The sequence below is a fragment of the Strongylocentrotus purpuratus genome, unplaced genomic scaffold (assembly GCF_000002235.5).
Source record: "Strongylocentrotus purpuratus isolate Spur 01 unplaced genomic scaffold, Spur_5.0 spur5_scaffold_19, whole genome shotgun sequence".
In the NCBI taxonomy this organism is placed as follows: Eukaryota; Metazoa; Echinodermata; class Echinoidea; order Camarodonta; family Strongylocentrotidae; genus Strongylocentrotus; species Strongylocentrotus purpuratus.
In genome coordinates, this window is record NW_022145604.1 from 3,408,533 (window position 1) to 3,429,145 (window position 20,613).

The 20,613-nt window shown below is 35.9% G+C and overlaps 1 protein-coding gene across 1 annotated transcript; it reads right to left on the reverse strand.

Moving 5' to 3' along the window:
- Nucleotides 1-557: 557 nt before the first annotated feature.
- LOC100888738 (adhesion G-protein coupled receptor G2) lies at nt 558-18,922 on the reverse strand. Its single transcript, XM_011664823.2, has 16 exons — nt 18,757-18,922; nt 18,108-18,183; nt 14,154-14,219; nt 13,474-13,609; nt 12,293-12,411; nt 9,514-9,696; nt 8,901-9,020; nt 7,864-7,988; nt 7,153-7,293; nt 6,173-6,518; nt 4,723-4,913; nt 3,931-4,107; nt 3,347-3,456; nt 2,598-2,860; nt 2,019-2,085; nt 558-1,347 (listed from the first exon to the last, which is right to left on the reverse strand). Exons 2-16 carry the CDS (start codon nt 18,181-18,183, stop codon nt 831-833), a joined length of 2,637 nt encoding a protein of 878 aa, XP_011663125.2. The 5' UTR covers nt 18,757-18,922; the 3' UTR covers nt 558-830.
- Between the last annotated feature and the right edge of the window lie 1,691 nt (nt 18,923-20,613).

Genomic DNA, 20,613 nt, shown 5'->3' on the forward strand with positions numbered 1-20,613 from the left:
GCAGAATCTCAACGTTTAAGCTACAGCATAATGATATATATAATTAACAAGGCAAAATGACATATTTTTGCTAATTATTTTTTTTTATAAATTCTGCTCATCATAGCATTCTACAGTAGTTCTTACAATCATGTTACTTGATATAATTATTTAAATTCCACAATTCCACAACGATAAAAAGTCTTAAAAGCACTGTTTGCAGAAAAATAGGTCCATTAATAGTTTTCAAATTATTTTTCCCTTAATTCTGGTCCCGAAAATTATCAAAATCGCCAATAGTATGCAGCAAACAATCAGCCTATAAGTGCACTAAGGGTTAGCAATTTGATATAGTTTTTTTCTTCAGATTTAGGATACAAAAATATCGGTTGTCATTCACCTCTAAGGTCAGACGAATTCCTAAACAGATATGCTACAGAGACGTACGTGTATCTTAGGAGACCCTCTAACGTAACCCATTAAATAACTTCAGATTCAGATTCAGATAAATTTTATTGGTCCATTTGGAAATTCAGTTGTTGGTATTACATAAAGCACATGAACAATATACCATATAAAATAATATACACATATAGATAATACAAAGCAGCAAATGTACAATGACAAATTCATATGGAAACACGGATATAAATCGTTTTTACATAGTGGAATAATATAAGAAAATAGGATAAATCAATAAATGGACTCACAACACTAGTGAAAACCCACTTTGTTAGAGTATATCAACATCTACTATAGATTTCAACACTCTCATGTTTTCCCATAATACACTTTATTAAATTCGCTGATATTTATCAGAACTTGGGGACACAACTCTGTTGCTCTTGGATTCAAAGCATAACATCTGATTTTCCCGCCGAATATGACACAGTGACCGTAGACGGAAGTGATGACGTCATGCGCGATGACGTGGAGCTGGTGCTCATGCCACGCGATGACACTGCCGACTTTCTGCACGTCAGTGCCCGGATGAGACGGGAGGCTAGAAGCATCATCTGCTGCCGAACCTCAGGCAGGCGAACGCAGAAGAGAAGGAAAATGAAGACCCCCTGCAGGGAGGTGCAGATCACGAAAACGACGTTGAAGAAGAATCGCGCGCTGCCGATCGCCATGAATCCGGACACCCAGCTTAGCCCGAGTAATGTACCGATAGCTATAGCATTCTGAAGGCGGCGAAGTAACTCGGCTCGCTGTGTTGCAGCGGTTGATTCTTTCATCGACGCCATTTTCCTGCCGCATGTCAAGTTGTAGATGACCATGATGAAGACGCCTGTGTTGATGGTGAGGATAAGGGCGATGGGAAACAACTGTGCGAAGTAGAATGACGGCCCAAGATTCATGAAGCAGCTGTAAGGGCATAGATAGCAGAATATAACCAGTTTGAATTGGGTGCATTCAGAGACAACGGCTGTACATAACACATAACCCTCTTTCTTAGAGCACGCCAACAACTACTAAACAACTACTTGTCAGGAAACCATTTACACCTGAGTGGATACTGTCAAAATGTGAATGAATGTCTTGACAAAGGACGTTAGGGCCGGACTGGGATTCGAACCCTCAACTCTTGGATTAAGATTCAAGTGAATGAACCACTTTACCGGGACACCTCCACTAACGCTTCCTATAACCAAAGGCAAATCACGTAACAATAACCAGCCAACGAAGCCTATGTACAGGATAAGATTAGTCTGAATCATTATCACCACCATCATCACCACCACCATCATCATCAATATCATCATCATCAATATCATCATCACATTGGTCCTCTACATGGAGGGTTGGGTCTCTTCGTTACCGCTCCCCATCTCGTCCTGTCTGTATCAATTTCCAAGTCAATTTATCTCCCATCTTCCTTAATACAATTAATAAAACTCTTCCTGTGTCTTCCTTTCCGTCTCCTTCCTGATCCTCATTTCTCTCTGCTGCCCATCCAATAAGTTAAGCCAGTTATGATTTTAATGAAAGGATATTGCAGGGTTCATAATTTTAAAATGTGTTTCGGCTTTACTTACTATTCTGTGTTTTGGTATGCTTTCCAGTCTATGGCGACCGTAATACCAACGACTAGCAGTGGACCCCCTATAAAAAAGGGAGCAAAATGATGATAAAGGAGAGAATGAAAAAGAGAGATGGTAAAGAAAACGTGCAAACTAGGTGACTCTACCCCCTTTCATATATATCCCCCAACGCTACAGCCTTGTGTGTCTGTGCGTGTGTAATTTGTGGTTTTACAGACGTGTATCAATTTACGTCACCATCCGAAAGACGTCACTCTTTATTCATTTCTTACAGGGAACTTCGCCTAGTTTGATACTACACTGACGGATTTAGGGGTAGACCTACAGCCCTCGCCCCTTAAATAGCATAATATGGGATTCCTTAAACAAGTCATGCAAATGGAAAATATGTCCTCCTAAAATTGTAGTCCCAAATGTCACATAAGCCTGTTATAATCTTCATTTATATTTTTACAACTTTCACAGAATTTACCTTCCCCCCCCCTCCCTCCTCCTCCTCCTCCTCATTTAGAGGATCATGGATGCGCCCTTGAGTTACTGGCAGGGTTAGGCATAATAGAAGGCGATTCTTACCCCATCCAACGAGACAAGATTTCAGAAGCATCTTGGGCATGTAAGAATTCACGACTCGGACGAACATAAGATACATGCTAAAAGCCTCCACACCCATCCAGGCCACCGCTGCCAAAGTAAAATAGTGCAACAAGATGGCGACAACTGTACAGCCTAGTCCCCAAGAGGGTTTGTCCACACCAACAACAAAGGCGAAGTAAAGACAAAGTAAAGCCGAGCTGAGGTTAATCATTATCTGCTGGGGAAGCCTCCGACGTAAACTCCTGTGAAATTTCGAAGAAAGCAAATTGGACTTGATAGGATCATAATTAAGAGATTTAAAATGATCAGGATGTTATGTTTTTCTCTGTGCAGTATTACAAAAGTTACAATTACTTTAGATATGTCACAGTTTACAACCCCCCCCCCCCCAAAAAAAAAAAAAAATAAAATAAAAAATCCTTTATCTTATTGGACATGTCAACGAATAACAGACTTATCTACTCTCAAATACAGTAACAAAGCATTTTAAAAGTTTTTCCATAAAATCGAATACCATGAGTAAAATGATAAATCATTAAAGATAATGTTAATAGCACAGAATTCTGTATGTTAAGGAAAGAAATAACTTAACATAACATTAGATAAATCAGTCGATTGATCTGTATAACATGTATAACATTTTACTGCTCGATCTTGATTGCTGTGTGGAACAATTTTTATGCTATGTCATAAATAGAAGATATCTTTAACATAGAGATAAGACCTACCTGATACCAACAAGGAATCCGATTGTCATGACTAAACAGAGAATGGAAGCGATGCATCCAAATATACTTATGGTATCCAGGGTCCTAGAATGGTATGCTGCTCTAATATTCTATGGTCAAAGTATAGATTTGAAGTTACCTTTAATTGAATTGAATTGATTTATTTTTCCACATTTCCATTAAAAAAATAAAATTGCATACACAATATACATACAAATTATTCAACACATTAACGACATAATTTAAGTTAGGAAGAAAAATATAGACATGAACAAAAGCAGAAATACAGAATAACATTAGACTTTAAACTAATTAATGTCAAGAACATTTATGGACAATTCTATTAAATGTGTCTTGTACAACATAAGCCCTATGTTTCTTATCCATTTATTTGATTCAAATGTGAGAATCCATACTGGAAAATCTCGTTATGTTTTCATTTTGTATTTCATTTTCTTCCATTTATTTTGTGAAGGGAGGGTTCTTGTCGGGGACTTTTTAGATAAATTAACACCGTTAAATTATGATGATATTGGAAGGCAACTAAACATTGATCAGCTTATACCAATATAAGGGATACGAACCATTAATACAGCGAAACTTGTAAGATGGTTACATCGGCACGTTATCAGTTCTTTGGAAGAAATAGGACCTGTTTGACACCCCTCTTGTGACCACGCCCCTTCAGACACATTGGTAGGTCTTTCCCAGTAGACACACCGAGGGATTATTTCGGGCTTAGCTCCGACCGATATCAGACTCTGATTAGAAATAGATTTATGGTTTATGAAAACACACAAAATGCAACCATAATCACACTGATCATTGTCGCGGCATCAACAAGGTCATGGAGCTAGTAAAAGATAAAACCATCAGAAGTGATAAAATGATAATGGAGAGTAAAACAAAAAGAATATTAATTCCTGCAATAAACCGTGACAAACATTGAAAGGTTATGAGATTGTTTAGTTCTGATATTAATGGCTTTTTAATAATTGCAATATTTTACAGACAATGACAGAACAGAAATAAAAGAACGTAATTTAATGTCTCTAAAATATAGATTTCAGAAGGAAAAAATCTACTAAAACATACGAGTAGGTCAGACCGGCAGATTCTGTTTGTTCTGAATAATCATGATATTCTTTTTTTCTTATCTTAAAAACATAATTGACATTGAATAAAATGTTTAGATAATAGCCGATATCTATTCTTTTGATTCGACATGCATTTGAAATTCTTCTCAGATTAAAAAATAAATACAATCTACCCATTGCGAACTATACTACTTAAATCTATGCTTCAATGAGAATAAGCCTTTCCACGGCTTATTCGTGTTCTAAACCCGTCTACTAGAAAGAAACTGCATTAATTACCCTATTGACTGTGAAGTCTAAGACCACTGGATCGGAGAGATTTTTTATCTTAGCTCCCTCTATGGTAACGGATAAAACTGGTGAGACTAGGATGGAGCTCTCCTCCAATTCATCCTGGGTTGACGAGTTTGGCTGGAACAGCTTGAGAGAATCTAAGACAAATACACTGACTGCTACTGGGTTATTCCCATCTGTAATTGAGAGAGAAAAAAATGTGACATTGTCTGCATTAGGCCTATAATTGAAACAGGAATTCCGTTGGAAGACAGGACTAATCCAATAAAGATATCAGGGGGGTGTTTCATAAAGCTGTTCGTAAAGTTACGCATGACTTTACGAATGACTTGTATATGAAGTGCCAGATAGGATGCCCTAAGTTTTTTCCCGATATTTTCAATAACCTCAATTAATGATGGCAAAAATATACTTTGCATTAAAAATGTTTGTTATCATAAGAATGTTAATCTACATCTGCACAGTTCAACTTTAGTTGATGTATTTAATAAAGATTGAGCATCCCATTTGGCTTTTCATACAAGTCGTTCGTAAAGTCATGCGTAACTTTACGAACAGCTTTATGAAACACCCCCCCCCCCCGGTATTTGCAATCAAATCTTTAAATACAAGAATAATTTACTTTTGTGTAAATTGTAGTAAAGGGAGGGCTTCCCATGGCAAATGCGATCATGTTATTAAAGTGCTGTTGACACCATTACAGTAAGCTGTTCGTGTTTAGTTTTAAGAATAAGGAATGCAACCAACATCATATTGGTTATGGAAGTATAAACGTCATTGCAATGTAATATAATGGTCTGTTTTTTTATAAGAATAACTTAAAGGTACTATGTCCCATTTGCAGGCCCAAAAAATGAAAAAGTTAAATTCCAACTGCATTTGAAAGAAACTACTAATTTAGAACTTCCCTAAAAAAGGTGGGGCTTGAAAATGTCTTCAAGTGGGAAAATAACGACTATTAGTTGTCAAATCGACTTTAGGGCTATAGAGCCCAAAAGTAATAGTCTTGATTTTCAGACAATTGTACCGAATGGTCATACGTTTTATGCTGCGCAAAGATTCAATCAGTTTAATCTTGGCCATCACAAGAAGTGGGTTATTATTGTAGACAAATGCTCATGTACCCTTTACAACTCTTTTCATGTATGTTATTACCAAAGAAGAAAAAAAAGCCAGTCAGTCACTCAATAGTGTCTGACAGTAAAGTCTAGCAAGTAAACGGGTTTCCTTGCATAATTTGAATATGAGGACACTGCTAACGTTTAAATTTCACAGATAGGACATACATGACATATTCATAATTCCTGCAAAGTTCTACAGAATTTGAGGTTGACTGCAAAAGGGACATAGTACCTTTAACAAGAACGAAGATTAAGATTACGTTGATTCTATATTTCTCATTTAAGCAAAAATCTACAAGATAATGTTGTTATACCTGGTAAGTAATCCAGGACCTCTCCTGGAAAGAAAATGGACGACACACCTTCCCCTGTATTTTCGCTCTCCCCATTGGTCGAAAGATTGATGAAGTCATCATCCGCATCGCGACTCGGCGGTTCAATATTAGCGGTAAGGGGGAAAGTTGTCCTTCCGACCTTCAAAGCGGCTACAACCAGGTTCTCGCCGCGGTAGGTGAAGTTGCTGTTAGAATTGGTCGATTGTATACGGCTGAGGAAAGTATCGACGGATGAGAGGATGGAGTCTGAGACTGCCTGAGTGCTCTCCTCTTCGAAGGTATCGCCGTTGATGTCTAGAGCCATGTCCACAAGGGTGAAGATTTCCTGGAAACCCAGAAGGATCATACACTATAGTTTAACCTCAACACGATCACAAATACATCCGCAAATACATCGGAGAAATCAACTTAAGGACGAGTACAATGCCTTTAGAAATGATATTCTGATTGCATAAACTTCTTTTTAACGTTCCCAAATTTGAATAGGTGATGAAGAAGACTATTAAAAGTGTATTAGCTTGATTTTTCGAATGTCTTTGCGATCGCGTTGCTTATAAAATGAGCACCATTACGTGACTTTTTATGACTCGTGTTGATTACTGGAGAAGCCAAAATTGGATGTGATTTTCAATTTCTCAATTTTACAAAACTCCATCAAGGGGGTGTTTTGACATTAATGGAATTACCGGGGGTGGGGCTTATTTATAGCTTTTTACTTCAGGGTCGGTCACAAGGTTAATTAATGGTCACGTACAAATTAATTTCGATATATTTTCTTCTTCTTCTTCCCGCAAAATGTTCCCTTCTCTCTTATGCCCAACACCATTGATTTTGAAGCTCTTTGATGAGTGATGGAAAAACCATCCCGTCCATTTTGAAATAATAGACTTGGTGCCAGGGTAACTATAAGAAGGTAAATTGTAGTACCCCAATCACTATTGATACGAGAGAATGATTACCTTCGGAGACAGAGTAGCTTCGTCTATTGCATTGAGCAGGCGTGACGCAAAATAATCGAGTCGGATGTTATCTGGGTTTGCGATGAAGGTAGCTAGCTCAGACCGAGTTTGGTTGGTAGCGTCTTCAGATGAAAGATCATTCTGTTTTACAAATGAAACAAGCTCTTTACGATGTGTCAGATACGGCGATGTGGTTGGGAGGTGGCGAGTTAAATCCCATTTGTCCCATTTAGTGCATCTATGTCACACTTATTACTCCGAGATGACCAATGCTGCCTGGAAGACCAAGTGGCAGCAAATGAGAAGGCTCTTTTAGTGTACAAGAGCCTGACAGAACATTTGAGCTCAGATGATGGACACGAAAGAAGAAGTGCATTTACGTTGTAAATGGAATGGAGGCTATAAATTCAACCAAACCGGGCTTTGATCAGTATGACTACCCATTTCATTCAAAACTTGGGGAGAGTCGAAGTAGACATGAGTCATGACGACTGCTACTGTTCAACTCTGAGTGGCCAGATTTTATTGATTAATGTGACATATTAATGAATAAACTTATTTAAGAGACTACAATACCATCTTTGACTATTAAAATGTTTATGCACTGATTCCAACGATGTGTAGGTTTGAATCAGTGTTTCTTTTAGTGACTAATATTTCACGAGTCTAAAATTTAAAATGTAATTTTCATTGTCTTGTTAAACGACTTACCGCTACAGGGGAGAAGGTGGAATCGACGCTGTCGTTCATGGAACATTGTGGATAAATGGGATCGCTCCACATAGCTCCGGATTCATCATCAGGACTACACAGACGGGATACATTGTGAGTGCGGTCTGCAAGCAAGGGTTTGGGAAGATATTATTAATAAATAATAATTATGATAATTGCGTCCTATTTAACCAGGGCAGCAAAATCAGTTATAATACTGCTCTTCTTGCGGGCACTGCAGTTATTGTTAGCCATTATTGCCAGGTACCCATTTTACACCTTGATCGAGAGGGACTAATGTAAGCAAAAAACCTTATTCAAGGAAAGTAGGCCTAAACATCTTATGAGGATCGAACCCATGTCCTCGTGAACGACAGTCAAGAGCCTTTACCAATATACCAAATTTCCCCATTGATTGTGTTTTATTTCATTTAATCTCATTATTGTCATTATCATTTTAGTCGGTGTAAACTGATAAGGCATGAGTTTTCATCGGCCGTCTTCTGAAAATGTAATCTCTTTTGGAATAATGCTTATCGGCATATTTGTTTGAAGCATCACTTTATTGATAAATCAGCAATGAAGGAACAGAGACATTACGCCAAAGACAAAGGACACAATAATAAAAAAAAAATTGAAGTTCAGGACTTGACCTGACTAAGGGGCAGATCAGATAACTTATAAAAATAAAATGCTTATTTATATTTGAATTGTTTCCATGTCTTGGTTTTCTTCATCTTATCATTTTTCTAAATCGTTATTGTACTGAATGTTCTCTAAAACAAAATGTTACTGTATCTTGTTAATGAAGCGTCCTTATCTTAAACACAATTACCGGAGTACTGAAGACGCCTATTGCATCGGTACGGCCTCATAAAGTATAATAAAACGAAATATAACACAAGCTTATGTAAAAACATACATAATTATGCAGTAACTTAAAAAGATACCTATCGCTCATGGGACAAATTAATGAATACAACTAATAGATAAACAGTACTATAATACTGTAAATAAAGATTTTGTGTATATCTTACCAACTCCGATATTTGTTACGCAGACGATTGGAGTATTGGCGCGCTTTCCAACCTGTGTTTGGTTGAATACCACCGTTTGACCATCTGGGAGGAGCACTTCGTCTGCTCCACATTGTGAACCTGAAGACGAGAAACGTTATAAAATGATCAGCCTGGGTGAATTATCCAGTAAAGTACGAAGACGGTGACAATGTACCCCTCCCATTTAATGCCAAGGAGAAAATTAAATAGAACTTGAATGGTTCTACAGAATGGGTCTACCGAACAAGGGACCGTGTACATTATTATTACCCCCTGCCTCTCCGATTAAGAAGGATTCGAACCCACCCTTGTTCGTAGGCGTAAGAGGAAGTGCTGACGTCTCTATCAAGTTACAATGTAACCCCACCCTTTCAATACCATACGTTTATATGCTTCTGATATCAATTTCTGTATTCACCATTTACTTGTTCGAAAGAGCGAGGACTCCCGTCCCTAGCCTCTTCATTGGTGGATATTTTCAATTTTGTCGGCATGCACATTCAATATTGATTATGCTTTCCATAACTCATTTTTCAAGTAGGATTTCAAATAGGCTACTTAACCTTTAAAAGAAAGATATTAATATTATTACTTGAACAGAAAGGAGTAGGCCCGTCCCAGGATGCATTTGGTACTGTGACGACACATTGAGGAGCATTATGGGTAAGATTGTAGCCCTGTTCGCACTCGAACTCGCATCTAGAATCCTTCAACCTCGAACACGAACCTACTATTCTTCCATGAACTGGAGGAGTTAGAACTGGGCATCGCAGAACTAAATTTTATATTTTTAAAAAAAGGAGAAGAAAAAAAAGTATTCATATACGTATCTGTTACTTCCAAACAAAATTTCAAAAGTTTCTTCCTTTTTTTATCTATAAATGCCAAATTGAAAATAGGTTTAAATGTCGAAAAACTATGTATACATTGTATTTAAGGAACCTCGTTTATGCTACATTGTTCCTTCAAACCAAAATCTATGTTTACTGTATTTACTTTACTTTATATTATGCAGGGGCGTACCTAGTGTGACGCCAAAAAATGCCCCCGAACATTCAATACAATTTGAATGTGGTCTAAAGCCGGGGCTGTTCTACGACAGAAATTTTAATCAGACTTTTCTGTTTTGTTTATATGTACAAGCAATCCACTCTTTTTTTATTTTTCAGCAGAGTTTAGTATAATGTAGAAATAGTGTGTTAGAAACGATGACTTAAAAATTAATAAAGCAATGGCATAGCAAAGTTTTAAAAGAGACGAAAGTGGAGCCATTAGAGGGACTTATAATCTACAAGCTGGGTTTTTTAATAGGTTCCTCACATTTCACCCTGTATAACCAACTATTCAATACAATTAATTTCGACGTCTTTACAAAGAATTGATTATACAATGTGATACTTTTAGTATATTTCATATTATGTTCTAAAAGTCTATTTTGTGAAATGTGAAACAAAATAAACTTGAACTTGAACTTGATTAAAACTAACACATAAGGATCCTAAAAATGTCATAACATTTAGACAAAAATATGCTTAAATGTAAATACGATGGAATGATCTACACCAACGAGACTGCATATCGTCCAAATTTGAATAGTTTGCAAAGCTTCTCAAACATTATATGATACTTTAGGATATTTTAATCCGAGGTTTACATCGAAAAAGAGCGATGGCAATATCTAATACACGGTGATTAAATCTTGCAATTCTTAAGACTTGTAACCGGAAAATATATCGGTTACCAGACATGTTGTTTTTAGATCTAACTTTTTTCATCATTGCTATCAAAGGTTAGCGCTTAGAGTGAGACATTGCCTGTTTCCTGTATCGGGTCATTAGCTTCTTTTAATAACAATAATCAAAACAAACAACTTCCTTAGATAGATCCAATAGTTGAAACTAATCTCCTGGATAGTTTTAATACGTACATGGCCTATTTTGCTATCGGCTTTGATCCCTTTGTATAAATTCAGCAACAGCAACAAAATTGACACTCGTTTTTGTTTAAAATTTCCATATATAAACCGTCAATAAATAAAAAAGAATATACATTCATTTAAAGAAAATCGGGTACTCTACTAACATCAATTAAGATCACGTTTTTGGATTTCACGCTTGGATGCTGAGTACATTCATTTAAGCTGTCGATGTGTGATTCAGAAAAATAGATTAATGATTTTTGTTGTTGTCAACAAACCGTTTAAAACAAATATATAAATATGCCAAAGACTTTGTCAAATACTCGTTTATTGTTAAACATGGCTATCGTCACTCATGCGTGAGTGGAATGATTTTGATTGCATATCATCTTAAACAGGATTAATTTATGGTTATTTTGATACATGAATGATATTACAAAAGTTTATATTACAAATTTATTAAGAAATCTTCATTATAAATATTTTCTTTATTTTCCCTCTTTTTTTGTTGCTGAGTGTTAATCGAAACCTAGAATAAATAAATAAGTATATACAGCTTTCTCAATTACAGACATTTATAAAATATAATAGTTTAAAAAACGCGTGATTAAAGATCAACGAAAGTGCAAATGTCACGTTTTCCATGCTACGTATTGATCAACTTCCTATCCATAAGTATCTAATAATATATTATGATCACAATAGCGCAGTTTATGATGAGTCTTTTCTTGAAAATATAAATCGATGATAACGTGTTACCCGCGAATTATCTGAGCTTTTATAATAAAGAGAGCAACTTTGAATAACATCTTCACTTATCTGGGTCGAGAATGGGCAACTGTTGTTCGTATTCATAAAGTTTTGTCAAAGTTATGATCATAATAGGGCAGTTCCTAATGTGTCTTTATGAACACAACATTTAGAGATCCAGAGATCCAGGCATAGGCTTTCATGTAAATATCTGCATTGTGCTTAGTCCATTCATTCATTCATTCAAAATGATTTATTTCAAATAAACTTTCATCACGGCGTTTAGCCGAATTAGAAAAGTTTACAAACAAATTAATAACACATAATGGAATAGGCCTATATAACATAGCATCACATGATATATTGAATCTGAAAATCAAAACAGTATAAATACGAGAAATATAGTTTATAGCAACATAATGGAGTCCAAAACCTGTAGCTTAAATGTAACTATCTTTAAGTGCTACTTATGCCAGGTGACATGGGTGTCGATACTTTAATACCTATTCATCAGGGGGGGGGGGGGATGAATGAATAGATCATCCCCCCCCCTGATTAATAGGTATCAGTTACGGATCGACACCCAGGCCAGGTGAACATGTATATGACAATTGCTTGTAAAAACTCAAATAAGAACTTATTCAGAAATAAACACGGGAAATATATGACCCACCCTGATTCCTCATGTTGCCGATTTACTTACCGCTAACGGTGAAGATTACGACACATTCCGCTGTATTTCCAGCACCATCACGGGCCGTATATATGACAGTGTGGTTTCCTTCTGGAAATAGTGATCCGGGCAAACCGCCTGATGTTTCTCTAAAAACGGAACAAAACATAACATATTTGTTACAAAAATATCGGGAAGCGGAATTGAAAGTGAAAATATTTGTTTCTGTTTGATTTTATTTCTCGAAACTCCAATTTCTTTTTCGTACATAACATAGTTCATACAAAACTGCAACATAATAATAATAACAAAGATTTGTTATCATTGGATAAACAAAAATAAATACAACACAATTCCTTGTTCATTATTTCACAATGTATAGGACGAAAATATATCACAATCACATAATAGAAAGATATTGTTTTTCCGGCTGATCGATTCTGATGTTGATGACAAGGATAAAATGGTTCTTTCTCTATCCCCCTCTCTCAAAGTCCAGATTAAAGGTAATGACTATGCTAACCGACGGAACATAATATACAGATAATTTTAGCTGGATGTATTCGCCCTGTATGACATAACACATCATCATCGAACTGCCAATGGTAATATTTCTATTGATCTCAACTTTCAACCATTAATATCATTACTGACCGTGGTCCGACTTCTGTCAATACTTCCCCCTCCTGTTTGCACATGGGCCAACATTCTAAGAAGGATTAATTTCCTCTTACAGCATAAATCGACTACACTTAAACAGTATACCAACTACTCTTTACACCGTACACCAGCTTCCCTTACACCGTACACGGTACTCCGATTTCACTTACATCGTACTCTTCAACTTTATCACACTCCGACTTCACTTACACCATACGCTGACTACACTTACACTATACACATATATTTTTACTTCCACCATACACCGACTACACTTACACATACTCTAACTACACTTCACCGTACACAGACTATAGTTACAAAGTACAGTGTATACACTTATACTTCATGTATATACCGAATTCACTGACACCTTACCCCGACTATACTTACACCATACACCGACCATACTTACACCCTACACCGACTATACTTACACCCTACACCGACAATACTTACGCCCTACACCGACAATATATACTTACACCATACACCGACTTTGCTTACACCCTACACTGATCATACTTACACCCTACACCGACTATACTTACACAGTAATTGACGAATCTGTGTCATCTGTAGCAGTCGGTGTCGTCCAAGATACGAAACTCGATGTCGTTGAGGTGTAGAAGACACCGATGTCATTCGGGCAATAAGTGAAGGTGGGCGCGGTGGTATCTACTACCACTAGATGGAAAATAATAATTATTATTACAAGTGGTCATTTTAATGATAAGTGATCTTAATATAACGATGTGTCTTTGTCGTTGAAAATGTTAGTATTGCAAAGATTGTATTACCAGAACAGCTTTTATAGTAATAGTAAGTAGCTTATGTTTCTTTTAAATATTTCTCTCTCTCTATTTCCCTCGCTTTCTCCCTCTCTCTCTCTCTCTCTCTCTCTCTCTATCTCTCTCTCTTCGTTGTTGTTCAAGGGGAAACGGACGAATGCTATGAAATATCTAGAAAATGAAAGGACTATGGGCTGGCCAAAATAATATTCGATGCAATTTTTTTCTCATTTTCTTTTACCAATCGATGACATTTTTTTCGTATACATTGTAACATAAAACAAGGTCATTACATATGTATGTTTCTACATTGGATATGCTTCCTTTTACAATGCAACGTATGGGATTTGTAAAGAGTTTATATTTTTGCTGAGGATTCAAAAATTAAGACTTTTTAATCTTCGTATCTGTCCCCTATGAAATAAATGTATTGAACAAACCTGGCGCCACCTGCGGTGGTGGAGGTGGTGGTGGTGCGCGCCTTCGTCTCCTTCTCCTCCAAGCATCTAAAATAATCATAAAACATTCAAGAATATTGCAAAAGAATGTGTTCCGGATCACTCAGTATCTATATCATACAACCTCCTCCCTATTCAGTGAATTAAAAACGCAATGAATTTTCAATTATGACTAATAGCGTTTTACAATATTATGTTCATGACTTATTGACTTGTTCATTTGGAGGGAATCTAATTTCTTCTGCAAAATGAACATTCTGTAAATGGCCATGTAGCCGATATTGGTGAGCGTCGAAGGAAACACGATTTATTTCTGCTCGCATGTGTCCTAAAGATTCAAATGAAATCAAATAAATGTAAGTACAGTGGTAAGTTTTGCTGCAACATATACGATTGGGCAGTCAAACACAGCCCTGCGGCCGAGATACACCAATGCAATATGTGGGAGTAAAACATTCATCCGAAGCGAAAGTTTCCCAAGTATCCAATGGAGGGGGGGGGGGGGGGCTCAATTGGTTTCTCCCTTCAATGTATGTCTCTGTCGTGTATGTGTGGGTTTGTATTTGTGGATGGGTTAGTGGGTGTGTGTGCGCGTGTGAGTGTTGCTCGCCTCCCTTCCTGGTTAGCTAATCAACTCCTTTGTTACGTCCCAACCAAGCAGACTTTGACTTTATATTTCGTACCCCTTTCCTCACCCCCAAGAAGAAAGAGAAATTATAAAAACAAGTGAATTCTTGGAATTTTTGTTGTTAATGAATTCATGAATTTATGTACAGACAATAGAAAGAAAATGAAAAAATTCCCAGAGAACCCAATATAAAATGATGATTATTAATAAGACAAAAGCTATAGCTACTATAACTTTTAAATCACTAGTCGGGGCTAAGAGGAAACAAAATTAGTTTGAAGCCGAATGCATTTAATGTGTACAATTTCAAAAATAAAATATCCTTGAAAAGAGGGGAAAAATGTGTTCAGAAAAATCGCCCATGTGGCATTTCTGAAAGCTAAAAGAGAATAGCATTTAAAAAAGTAAGTAATATAACTTGTTTGAAGGTTGATTGAAGTGTACTCGGATGCAGGCATCAGGTGAAAGTTCAACCTTGAATTCATGATGATGCAGAAACAGGAAGTCGCGTGATTTAAAGTATCACATTTAAAGAAATCCATGATAATGTTGATCATGGTTCTTTAATGGTTAAAGATTGATAATAATTTGCAATTATTTTTTTAATTACAATGATATCTATATCGATCAGATTTGGTTTGAGTCTTTCGAATTTTTTCAGAAACTATTACAAACGTAATACCAATACCTAGAGCTGCTTAGACTTAAAACAAACCGAACAAAATGATAAAGCTAACCCAAACGGCCCAGAATTGGTCTGTTCTGACACCAACCGAACTTGTGTTATCAATATACAATGAATTATAAATTGCCAATTATTGGCATGGTCTGTTTTGAGTCGGTTTGGTGTTTTTGACTGCACCAGATATTATTTCTTTTAACGATTAAGATTTGGCTAGCCAGCGGCTCGAAGCAGATCAATATCTTTGTTTTCTCTCTCTCTCTCTAACTTGACGAAGAAATAGTTTAACAATAACATGAGTTATTTAAATATTGCTCTTTCATATCATCTTCTTACAAATAGGAGGTTGCAGACGTGCAAAATTTAACAAGATAACAATAAAGTCATCTTTGTTTGTTTTTTCCTGACTCGCTACCCTGGGAAGATCATTTTACCGGACGTGACTTCCGACTGTATGGGTGAAATGATTTATGCGATGTCGATCGGGTTCAAAGTCCGTATAAACTTTGTAATTACTGAAACAAGCTTTATGGGAATAACCAGTCAAGATCAAAGATCGAATCTGATTTTTTCCCCTTTTAATATAAATACTCTCTCATATCATCAAAATGCCCAGTAACATCAATATGCCCAGCAATTGGGCCATCTGTTGTCATGTGTATAATTAATCTCTAAGTTTTTATATAATGTTAAAGAGTCTTTTTTTTAAATTATCATTATTTTTAACAATGTAATTGTTGCAAAATTGATATGCCCTGCTTTTGTAAATAAATGCTCTTTATCTTCCAATGTCGAAATTCATAAACAATGGGAAATGCAAACATTTTCTAATTTTTACGATATGTTTCATTAATATGTTTTATTATCAAGTGATCATCAATTCTTCAAACAATCAAGTTGAAAGATTTGGATTTTTATATTGCATCATAACGATGATACATCAATTAATTGTCAGCCGAATCTTCGAGTGATCTTTTACTTCTACTTTGTATAATGATTAACGTTTTGTTTCCAAAGCTGTATACCTGTATGATAATATAATTTTGATTTATATAGATTATGTACTTTAACTTCATATAACTTTTCTTTTTTGTTTTAATTGATGATCATATTTTATGACGCTTTTTACTTGGTAAGCATTGTGCAATTACTCCTATTGACTACTGCTTTGTATTTCTTATAAACCACATTGAATTGAAGTGAATTAAATTGAAAACAAATATTAAGTAGTTATTTACGAAAACTTCAAAACCTCTGCATGCTTTCTTGTTAGTTGTCACCAACTTGCCCATGAGTATGACGAGAGCTAAATATAACTGTATACAGAATGAACTTATTGAAAGAAACCGATTATGATTCTGCTATCTTCTGGCCTATATCATGGACTTTCGATCTTAAAATGAAACTGAAATAAACCCGAACTTGCACTTGATTTCAGATGACATACTAATGATCACATGCTTTTTGCGGTTGATTTGTTAAAAACTATGATCTCAGAATAATTATATAGATAATAGTAAGTCGTTGTTTTCAACTTTTCATCACTATCCTCGCCACAGAGCGTTGACAAAATGAGAGAAAAAACTATAGGCAGCCATTTTGTCAATCCCTGAGTGACGAGTACAATAAAGGGGACAAGGGAGGGGGAGGTGAGCAATTGGGTCAGGACAAAAGAATTTTCCAGTGCTGTGTTGGAATACTACATCAGATCAAATTCAGTCTGATAATATTGATAATATTGGTTTGTTATAGCGTTCATTAACTACCTTTCATTGTGCTCCAGGAGCCCCAACACTATCAAGGCTATATAGCTAGCTTGGCTACCATAAGGCAGAAACAATATTTAATGAATTGCTAAATGTCTACCAGGCAGGTATCCTTTACTTGGGTCGAGAGTGGTAAAAGAGGATTAATGCTGCCAAGGGATTTGGACCCCAAATTATTGATTGGCGGTGCGTGAACCAGTGAACCACGACACCACCATCATTGAGGATCGGGATTTGGGGAGGGGTTGCAGCCCGGCCGAGAATTTCGAATAACCAATGTCCGATCGAGCCATCGTCAACTCATATATGAACTTGTATGATCTAATGCAAGTTAACATTTAATATTTTTTAATCTTAAGTATGTTGAATATAAATTAAAATTATGTGTATGCGCCTTGAGCATCTCTAGAGATGGATATGTTGCGCTTTATAAATATTGTTATTATTATTATTATTATATGGTTAACTGGTTTATGTTCACCACGAAGTAAGCTGTCGGTCGCTAGCAAACATTTGTATAAACAGCAAAGTTTTGGGGCACGGGGTGTCACCCCTGCAAAACTGCACCCGTACAACCATGATTCCAACTGGTTAAGAAACTTTTGGGGAGATTGTTGGTTACTTAATATTTGATAATTAATCATCCATCATTGACACTCATTACAATTATCATTTACAGCCTATGCAAATATTATGTCCATTACCCTTAAATTTGCAAACATTACAATGACGTCCAAACATGATTTCAATAAAGAAAAAAAAGCAATAAAGTATTACAATTGCCTTTAAATTATTATTTTGAAAGTCTTGTTATCTTGCGATCTAGTTATGTCTTGTTTATGGAATTCCGACTTTCTTACCCGTGTCTCCGATGAAGAGGAATAAACACACCAAGAAGAAAACGCAATGTTTGAAAGACGACATTTTCAGCGGCATCTCGAACAAAAAAAAATAGAAAATGAAATCACCATAATAATCAAAGAACTCGTGCAATTCATATATCAAATATTGAGTCTTCTTCAAACCATGAAAGCTTCAGATATTAGGCCTAATAATGGTAATGATACTCAGATTTATATTAATTTCGCCTTTTATTTAGGATTATAAGATGTGGCCCTTGGGTAAGCTACCGTTTCATGTGACATGGTAGCTTACTATGTTGTGGTATATGTAGTTGATCTTTGTAGGAGAAACAATGAAATAACTTATATTGTTATCATAACTGTTAAATCGATTTAACAAAACAGAACAAGAAACATTATATTGGGACACGTTGAGTACACTAGTTTATAAGTTTATACATGTATAAGTATATAAGGATGTAATTCCCCAAAAAGGATAACTCATGCTAACTTTACTTTTCAGACACATTCATCATGCGTAAACCACAAGTCAATCACTCGTGCATAAATGTTCCATGTAATTTTATAGCAGAGGGTCTATCGCACAAAACATCGAACAAGATATATTCATTAGAAAATATGCCACTTATCGACACCATATATTTACCTCTGAATATGTCAAAAACAAGCTGTGTCCAAATCAACAAATGTTTGAAGAGGATTCACGACTAATTCGTATGCTAGATGTTGATTTCCCAGTACTCCTCGAAGAACAATTAAAACTACAGACCAATAGTGATAGCCGAAGTACATGCAATGACTACGAATGTGACTTGTGAAGGACAAACAGGCGAAAGTGCGGGCGCGATTCACAAGTTTACGTGAAGATCTTTTTTAAATTGTTTTAAGTGTCGTTCATTTGAAACTAGATTAATGAAACTAGTGTTGCATAAGCAAAAAGTGACGAATTGACCTCAGAATAATTCATGCGTCATTTTTAAAAGATTGATATCACTAGCTGAAGCAGCTAGGAACCATTTCTTGTCATGAGAGTGATTACAACGATTTTTAATTGGAAGCCCCACCCCAATTAAGATTTTGAATACATCATTATGAGAAAAACGTATTTTTAGAGCACTCTTTCTCAAAAGGCAATTTAGGAAACTAGTATAAAGTGGGGGATTACGTACACTCTCTTGTTAAGACATCTTCCTCAGACAATTACTCACTTTGCTCATTCATTTGTTAATGTTTTGCTTCAATTAATATTGTCCTTTTTGCACTTAAGTATCAGTCCTTAAATAACACAGAGCGTACATAAAAGTTTGAAAGGTGCCACCAATTTTTGAATCTCTTATTTTTCTGTTTATTCCCTCTCCCGTTCGGCAGAGGGGCATGTCCAACATAGAGTGAAGCCAACTATTAAACACCCCCTTCCCTTTCGCAGGTGCTGGACAAAAGCATGACAGCATGAATGGACCTACAACATATGGGGGCTAATCAGGTACGTTGACCCTACCCACCCTCCCCACACACACAGACAAACATTTCCCTTAGGAGGCGGGGGAGGCTACGGTTTGCAATTTCTGGATACGCAATTGCTCGAGCCAAGTTCTCTTTCTCTCTCTCTCATTTTATTTCTCCCCTCGCTCTCTAGCCCTCTCTTCTCTGTCTTTGTCTCTCTCTCTCTCTCTTCAATGTTCTATCTCTTTCTTTCTGTCTGTCTCTCTCTTCAAGTTTCTCTCCCTCTCTCTCTCTCTCTCTCTTTCTCTCTCACTATTTCTTCCTTATTTTACTCTCTCGCTTTACAATTTCTTTCACCCTCCTTCTGATTGTTCTATTGACATCTTTATACACTATATAAAAAAACAGACAAATATTTGTTTTATTACAATGGTTTATTGTATATCTGCACCATTTAAAGAATTGGATTGAAACTTTGAATTAATTTAAACATAAGTTTATGAAACTGATTCATCAACATGGCCAATATCTTGGTAAAAAGAAATGGAGTCATCAGTAACTTTACAAGCACTTTTCATTAAATATATGTAGATAAATTCATAGATCTAATACACCTTTCATCTGTATTTTTACTACATTTGGTGGGTAATATTCTGTCTTGGAATAATATATGTTGTACATGTATATTCATGTTATTGCCCTGGTAGGCTTGATGTGTATATTCCTGCAACTAGAACAAACAGTACCTTGTTTCCATAATCATTGCTTCTTTTGTTGCACACACAAATCCTGCATGTATTGGAAAAATACCTCCTGCATGCATAAGTATTGCTTTTATTTGTTAACAGTTTTTATGATAACAAGACTCAGTTTTTGAAACAATGAGAATCATGCTTGCCTTATTCATGTTAACAATTTCTATTTTACATCAATTGAAGTATAATTTTAACATATGGGTAAAAATCTTCTATTAATTGCGACGGAGGGGCTAAAATAAGCACTGATCATTTTATTTAATGTATATATAAATTTGTTTATGCTGAGGAAAGCACAGAACTCT

Excerpts from the sequence above, each read along its gene's own strand:
- LOC100888738 (XM_011664823.2), bottom strand. The coding sequence starts at position 18,183 with ATGCCGCTGAAAATGTCGTCTTTCAAACATTGCGTTTTCTTCTTGGTG. Across the intron at positions 6,519-7,152 it reads AAGCTACTCTGTCTCCGAAG|GAAATCTTCACCCTTGTGGA; the intron begins GTAATCATTCTC and ends CTGGGTTTCCAG. Across the intron at positions 3,457-3,930 it reads CAAGTTTCGCTGTATTAATG|AATATTAGAGCAGCATACCA; the intron begins GTTCGTATCCCT and ends CTTTGACCATAG.